Source organism: Mesitornis unicolor, unplaced genomic scaffold, assembly GCF_000695765.1.
Source record: "Mesitornis unicolor isolate BGI_N332 unplaced genomic scaffold, ASM69576v1 scaffold29, whole genome shotgun sequence".
Taxonomy (NCBI): domain Eukaryota; kingdom Metazoa; phylum Chordata; class Aves; order Mesitornithiformes; family Mesitornithidae; genus Mesitornis; species Mesitornis unicolor.
The window spans coordinates 11,251-19,462 of NW_010206427.1; the positions used below are offsets into that span (position 1 = coordinate 11,251).

General features: G+C 41.6%; 1 protein-coding gene across 1 annotated transcript in view; it reads left to right on the forward strand.

The window, feature by feature from the left end:
• LOC104546365 (24-hydroxycholesterol 7-alpha-hydroxylase) overlaps nucleotides 1-8,212 on the forward strand; it is a 22,174-nt gene that overhangs the window by 7,466 nt on the left and 6,496 nt on the right. The window contains exons 4-9 of the mRNA XM_010191741.1: nucleotides 1,236-1,385; nucleotides 2,211-2,304; nucleotides 3,729-3,827; nucleotides 5,733-5,823; nucleotides 6,841-6,974; nucleotides 7,857-7,952. Coding sequence (XP_010190043.1) covers nucleotides 1,236-1,385; nucleotides 2,211-2,304; nucleotides 3,729-3,827; nucleotides 5,733-5,823; nucleotides 6,841-6,974; nucleotides 7,857-7,952 — 664 coding nt within the window. The remainder of the gene's footprint in view (nucleotides 1-1,235; nucleotides 1,386-2,210; nucleotides 2,305-3,728; nucleotides 3,828-5,732; nucleotides 5,824-6,840; nucleotides 6,975-7,856; nucleotides 7,953-8,212) is intronic.

The following is an 8,212-nucleotide window of genomic DNA, read 5'->3' on the forward strand; positions in this document are numbered from 1 at the left end:
TCAGCAGGATGAAAACTTTTCCTGGATGTTTCAGACTAAGCCTGGCCCAAAACTTAAATAAGACTTCTGCAACTAACTTTGCTGCCAGAACTTTATCCTTCATGTGAAAAAAAATCCCTTAACTGACAGTTTCATATGACAAGAACAGAGATTTTAACTCCTCCCCCTTCCTGATCGCCTGGGATGACCCCTGTGTCTTGCCTGTCCATCAGATCTACAATTGCCTTTGCCTTGGACCTGCTTCCAAGACCTCACATCCAGGTCGTCTTTTGCTGACATTTCTTGCATAATACATTTAAAATACAGCTTTTTACTGTACCTAAAACACTGGGCACCTGTCATTTCAATTACTGCAATTTGGATTAGCTGGGGATAAAGGTGGAGAAAAGGGGCTTTGATACCTCCCAGCCCCCAGTCCCACTGGTCTCAAAAATGGGATGCAAACCCCCAAACCCCGTGTTTTTCTCAGGCCTGTCTCCTGAGATCAAAGTCACATCTGCTTCTGGTCATAGGGTTGATGATAAACTACAGAATCTGTAAAGGACATCCACAGTAAATCTGTGCTGAGTATGATGTGTTCTTACAGCTTTGCCAAACAAGGCAGGGTAAAAGAATTGGAATGCATTGCCCAGATAATTTTTATTTAGCTGCTTCATAATTAAATCCATAGAGCCAGCAGGTGGCTCCACCTTCCCTATGATCTGTGGAAAAGCAAGCAAGGAAAAGAGCTATTGCTTGAAATACATATTTAGCAGTAGCTGGAACCCAGTAAAGACTGCATAGGGGTTTCTTGGAGCTAAAGAGCGCTGGTAAAGTGGTCTGGGAAGGGAGCTCAGAATTTGCAGGATAACGGAGGAGCAAACAGGAGAGTGAGATAAAAGAAAACAACGAAAAAAGCATTGTTCAGTCCAGCAAAGCGCAGACAGAGGAAGGATTTCTTGGGGTGTCTGGTTGCAGAGGGGTTTGTGCAATGCCTGAAATAAGAAGGGTGGTTAATGGGGACAACGGTACCTCAGTGCCCAGAGCCTTTTTGCCACTGCTCAGATATCCAAATGCTAACTGATGAAGTTCAGCCACATGCAAAGGACAAACCTGAGGTCCATGTATCTCCCATCCTCTGCTTAAATCTTGCACTGCACTTCTAGTGTTGGCAATTCAGCACGCTGCATCCTGACCTAAAACTACTTCAACAGCTTCCCTGTGGCCAGTAAGTCTTGTGGATCTTGTTCTTGCAGGCATGTCATGTATCCAGCAGTGGTGAACACCTTGTTTGGGAAAGGCATCTGTCCGACAAGTCAGAGCGAAATCAAGGAGTTTGAAGAACATTTTCAGAAGTATGATGAGGACTTCGAATATGCTTCTCAGATGCCCGAGTGCTTCCTGAGGTAACGGAGCAGAGATGATGCACGTGGTGTGCCATTGTAGGCATTTTGCTAGCTGGGATATCACTGTCTTTATCAATGATGTGTCCTTGGGTCAGGCAGGCTTTCAGCCTGGTGCTTCAAAAAAGTTCTGACCTTGTCTTATGCATTTTCCTGGCCTAAGGCAGAAACAACCTCGCTTAGGTGGGCAGGGTCCAGCTTGGACCTGTGAGGGAGCAGCAGAACTGGGCAAAGAGCAGAGGCCTGAGCCTAAATGTGACCCCCAAGCTGAGGGGGTCCCCAACGATGCATCTCTCTGGTCCTTCCTACACTTTAGCTGTTTTCCCAGCAGGCTTTTCCCAGGTTACACAGATGCACTGCTGCAGAGCTCACCTTGCACAGAGACAGTCAAACTCCAAGGAAGGGAGCCTGTCAGTGCTCTCAGAACCATGACAGCACCTTCAGCACCTCAAAACAGCCTTCAGAAAGAACTAAGGATGCTCTAAAAATGTGGCCTTTATTTTCTCAGGGAAAGTCCCAAGATTGGTCTAAGCCACAATTGTCCAAATCCACAATGAAAACTTGTAGTGGAATAGAAATGAAAATCTAGGAGACTTGCAGTCACAGGTTCTGGCTGCAAGATGAGATCTGGCCAAAGTGGAGGTTTCAGACGTGCTGTTCCTCATGTCAGTCAACGCTACTGTCAGCCAGACTGACATTTGACCATTCGTCAACTGACCGCTGCCCAGGGGCTCTTGGAAAGAAACCAAGGAGTCCTTCTCATGGAAAAGGAAATGTTGGTTTGTGCTGCCTCAGTTAAGTGCTGCTGTTTGTTGCTTTTCTTTACAGGAACTGGTCTAAATCCAAAAAATGGCTTCTAAAATTATTTGAGAAAGTAGTGTCAGATGCTGAAAGGACCAACCCTTCAGAGACCACATCCAAGGTAAACATTTGAGGCTATAAAATAAGATTACTTTGTTGTATATTCTGACCAGAGCGATGGAGGGCAGGGATTATTTCTGTACTAGAAGAAATAAACCAAGTATGTCAGCTTTGATAGCTGTACCTCAGTTGTCCTGTACTGCTGTCACCTACATTAGGACAGACCAATAATTCTGAGTCCTACTCATAATTGAGTTTATTTCCTGCAATTCTGAGAACTGTCCTCTTCCTCTGGGGAGTTTTAAGCTGAGGGTTCAGAGCTATGACCCGTCGTCAGCCTCCGGTATCACAGTTGCAGTGAGCAGTTGAAAGAGGTGAGAGAAAGACCTCTTCAGTTGTTTCTCTGTGAGATTTCAAAACCTTACATGTCCTATTTTTAAACCCTGGTGTAGAGTGAGTAGATCCTCCAGCAGCCAGACTAGTAGAAAATAGCAGATTACTGGATTGGAAGCCAAGTACCCTAAATATTGATTGTGTCAAAGCTGTGATAAGTTATCCCCTTGGTTATTCTCCTTAGCTATGGCAGGAATTCTGTCTATAGACCTGACAAACATGAGGGCAGACTGGCCTGGGAATTTTGGTCTACCAAATGATTATGGAACAGGTCATTAAACAAACCAGGTTTTATTTAGACTTTAAAAGCATTACATACCACAGTTTCTTTCATAATATAAACCAGAATAATGGAAAGAAAGAGAGGGCTGGAGAGGGGATGGTGGGAGGTAAGAAGGTGCAGGAAGTAGGAGGCATGAACTTAAGAGTGGTCATTCTTTATTAAGGTCAGCCTTTTCCGCTCTGAAAAGCAGAGAGGAAGCTTTGCCTTGAATGCATGGTTGCCCTGTATTTAAGGAAATAAATAAACAAAAGCTAATCTGAGAACATTACACAGTTGCTGTAATTTCAAAGAACAACAAGCCATTGAAACCACTGGTTAGGTCACTAACGAAGCACCTGGAACTAGGGATGTATGAGGCCATCTCTTCATAACGAGCACTTTTTTGGCAGGAACAGAGAACATTTTCTTCATTTCCATTCATTTATCTAGTTCAGTCCCATTTTCAGGTTCATTAAAGTAGAGAAGTAGAGCAGGAATTGAAAAGGAATAGTTTTATGTTTTTCTTTCTTCCACATATAAGCAAGAACGCGGAGTGAGAGAACCAAATCCCTAAAAACTTTTAAGAAAGTGGAGGGCAGTGCAGGTATTGAGTAGGGATTCATGTGGTGCTTTGACTGCCTGAGCGAGTCCCACTTTCTCTCGACAGCTGTCCTCTCACTACTTTGTGACTGCAAACAACCCATAAATAACATTATTTCTCTTTGATAAACTAATATTATGTTATATCCTTGAATTCTAGTAAGCCCTACCCTAAACCAGATTTTTATATATTTTTGGAAATACACATTATTGGCTTTTTTTTGTAACAGACGCTACTGCAACATCTCCTGGATAACTTGCAAGGAAAACATCTGGGTCCCAATTATGGTCTCCTAATGCTCTGGGCTTCGCAAGCAAATGCTGTCCCTGTAAGTACCTCAGCGAGAGAAACACCTTCCCTCTGCCCTCTTCAAAAGCCTGGATTTGGGAAGCAAAGACTTCGAACCAGAGGTCACGCACACTGCATGTATTCCAAAGAAGAGATTATCAAGCCCACGCTCATCACTACAAATATACCCAGGCTGCAGTGTCACAGAAGCAATGACAAGAAAAGCTGCTCTTGTATTTTTCCTAAATTATGATGTCCTCTATCATAACATTTCAGGAACATGTGTCTCATAGCTATTAAGATCATAGTCTTAAGCCATGAAGAGGAGTTAACTCTATTTTGAAGCACTGTGGCTGTATTCTAGTAGAGACTCTATTTTAAATGGCCTGGTGTTAGCAATTGTAAAGAATATCAAAAGCATCATGTAGAGCAACTTCATCTGTGTGTAAATCCGTGAGGGAATTTGGCTCTTTTGCTTTGGGGGATCTGCTGTACAAATGCCAGTGTTGCTTCAGGAGGAGAAAAGCAATAGTTTGATTCTACTGCCAGTTAAGTTTTGCCTATGTTAGAAACGGATTTGGCAGATTAATGATACAGATATATGCATGCTAACAAGCCCAATATATCTAACACAGCTTCGGCAGACCAAAGACATTTATAGGAATTTCTCAGATGAAAAATCCATGGCAGCAAAAACATCCTTTATTTACCATGACTACTAAGCTCTTTCCAGCGCTGTTACGTCCGTTACAGATGTGATTTAGAAAAAAAACGATAGTGAGTTATTTTTATGTGTACTCCTAAAGGATATATCTGGGTTTTTTTCTGTAGATTGGCTATTACTACAATTTACCCTTAAGGGATTTCATCCATTTTCAGTGGGGTTGCTGTAGATTCACATGTTGGTACAAGCGAGAGGCATCGCCTGCTGTCTGTTATCAGGATAACTGACATTCCTTCCACAACACTATCATCACTTACTTCAGTAATATTCAGCTGTAAATAGCCGTACAGATATTTCGTTGTTTCTCAGAATAGTCACGACCGCCGCTCTGCTGACTGGAATGATGAAAAAAGGCCTTTCACCTTCCACGGGGGTTTTTTACAAGCACATTAAACGCTTTTATCTGGAACAATTCAATTATCCCTCCTCAGCCCATGGAGTGAAGCCACAGAGTCCAAGTGCTGCACGAGAAAACTAAGCCACCAGATTTGTTTTGCAGAAGGAGGGCTGCAGCCATGCGGGGCTCTTTGGAAAATAGCAGTGAGGGTTCTCATCCCTCACCAGCACAGATGGCCTGCGACCAGATCTGCGTGCAGACTGCGTCTCCCGCTCGCTCAGCAAGAGGAGAGAGACTCCTGGCAGTGCTGCGAGTCCTTCTGGTTTCATCCTACTTAAGAGGATTTTCTCCTTTCCTAAATTTCTTGGTTTCCAACTTCATTGCATAATCAGTTAGCGAATTATTTCTAAAGGGGATATACTACTGCTTGTTTTGCTGTTAATTAAAACTTTTCCTACCCATTTTAGCATGACTCACTGTGACAATGCCCTGTAAATTATTTAACCTCATTTCTGCTAATATTAGTAGGAATTCACAATTTAATTTTTCTTCCATTCATGCAGCTAAATCTAATCACGCACAATGATTTAGTAATTCATTTTAACACCTAGTTATTTGGAATTAGAGAAAGGATTCTGTGTTTGAAAGCCAAAGCTATGTAATGTTCACTGAAGATAAGTACACAGCAGATGACTAGACCTAATCTCCCAGGATCTGAGCCCTTGATGTGGATTTACCCCGGAAGCACGGCTCCCTCTGCACCCCAACCACAACACGCACATCCAAAAAAGTACAAATGTTTTCACCTACCTTCGTGATTTGCTACAAAGATTCTGTAATTCTGTTCCTTATTCCTGAGTTAAAGTACTTTCATCTCTTTTTAGGTTGCATTTTGGACCCTTGTTTTCATACTCTCTTATCCTTCCATTTACGAGAGAATCATGGAAGACCTGGCTTCTGTTTTTGGCAAAGCAGGTAATAAATCTGATCGTGTGCTTCTGGATCCTAGAAAAGATTTATTCTGTGTTGGCCCAGCACAGGGCACGCTTGGTCAATAGCTGGGAATAATGAATGTTGCTGCTAAAGGTACTGATGATGTCAGAGTCCAGCTCTGAGTTCTTTACTCAACATATGCTCAAGACATATTTTTAAGCAAAAGCAGGCAGAAAAAGAACCATGTGTATTTGTCTTTTCATTCTACAACCATCATTTAGACCTAGGTTTGTATTAACCAGTCTTGTGCTTTTTTCATGCATCTATGATAGGGTCAGATGAGGTCTTCCGATTCAGCTGCTTTTCATGGTGTCATGTTCACCAAAGTTACAGCTCATCTGTGCAAAAACAGGCCAGGAACTGCTCTCTTTTCTCTCACCTGAGGCAAATTTGTCCAGCATGATTCACCCCCACATGAGTAAGCTCTTTCCCTCAAAAAGCAGTCACCTACTGGGAGAAGCCACTCACATATGCAGTTCCCTGAACCACGCTTAAACTTTCATGGAAGACTCTTAGCTGACATGGGTCAGAACCACACCAAGGAAATATATCAATAATTAACCAATAAGGATAATCATGAATCAGTGCTTAAGCCTTTCTCCTGGCCCTGCTTTATTTGCTGGTGCTAACATAGCCCAAGAGCTCAGCCATGTGGTGCCTACATACAGTCGCTGAGATTTCCATGCAGAGTCCTACCAAAGTACTGACAAAGCCCAAGGACTCTTCGCTTCCAAGATGACCTTTGTTTGGCCTCTTCTGGCCAATGCCATATCTACAGCTACCTTTACAGTTATTAAACCATCTTCAGTGGCTTTTCTTAAATTGTACTGATTTTGGTCCATTTATTTACTTTGAAATATAAAGAAAACTAGGAGTAAATAAGGTCTTAAAGTCTTGAGGTGTTCTATTAGAAGGTCTAAGGCAAGACATGTCAGCATGTATAGAAACAAGTATGAAATCTGATTTTTAAACAGAGTCTTCTTTCTCATGCCACAACAGGTAAAGATAAACTAGAAGTCTCTGAAGAGGACCTGAAGAAGCTCCCTTTTATTAAATGGTGCACTCTAGAAGCCATACGGCTGAGGTCTCCAGGTGCAATCACCAAGAAAGTAGTAAACCCTATAAGAATTCAGGTAAGGTTGGCTTTTTTCTTGGGTTCTCCCCCCAAAAAAATAAAGGACAGTCTATGGTTTGTCTGGAAAGTTGCTTCCCAATAGATCTAGATAAAATTAAAACAGTAGAGATATTCCACAATCTCACGCATATCTTCTGTTTAGTTTAACAGATTTATCCATCATCATTATTTTAATCGTCCTTAATTTACAAGTGGTTTTGTTTCTTTAGCTCATAGTCTTACTTTTATTTTAGAATTGAATTTAAATTAAATTGGATTGAGCTGAAGAGACTGTGCTGATGGTAAATGAAACAGTAATCAGACACAACAAATACAGTAAAAGCCACCATGATTGAGTAACTGATAAAACTCCTCCTTTTCCACTTGTTCTCTTCAGTGCCATTCAGAGGAGGAGTGCCAGCATTCAGAAGCCTAACAAATAAATGTTTGGGAGAAAAACACTCTCTTAAGGAATCAGCACTCATGCTTTTTTAAGAAATTACTAAAGCCCTATAAAGGTCTATTGTCATAGAAGTATTGCTATGAATTTCTTTGCATTTTGAAGGAAATGCTTAACAAAAGATTTAGAAGAAAATATCCGTTCCCATGGTACAAGAAGTGGGAAAGACAGAAATAATGTTTCTATTATTTCTATACCTGAAAACAACAAATGAGATAAAAAATAGTCTCTCCACATTCTCTGCTGTTTAGGTCTTTCTTATGGAAAAAGGTGCAACAGCAAGAAAAGCCTCAAACATGTAATATGCCCACTGTGGCTTTACCACCTTCACTTGCCCTCTGTTGGGACCTTCTGCTGATGGAAGAGGAGTGCTAAGGAGGGACTGTTTTGTGAGTAGAATCGATGATTTTCTCTTCTCTTACAGTTTTTTCTCCGTTTCAGAATTTCACCGTCCCTGCAGGTGACATGCTGATGTTATCGCCCTATTGGCTGCACAGGAATCCAAAATATTTTCCTGACCCAGAAATGTTCAAACCTGTAAGTTGTCATCTCGGCGTGGGTATTTTGCTGTCTTTTCTCCTCTTCACTTATTTCACAACAAAATCACATGGGCAAATCAGCTTAAAGGTGGGTATTTCCTATCGTCTGGAGGATGGCCTTGCATACAGAGATGATGTGCACAGAAAGGAGGAGCCTGTAGGAATAAGCAAGACTTTAAAGTTCAGTTATAGATTCCAAATAATATAGTACTACTTTACATCATTTTGAGCTCGATTCAGTGGAAAGACCCCACTGAT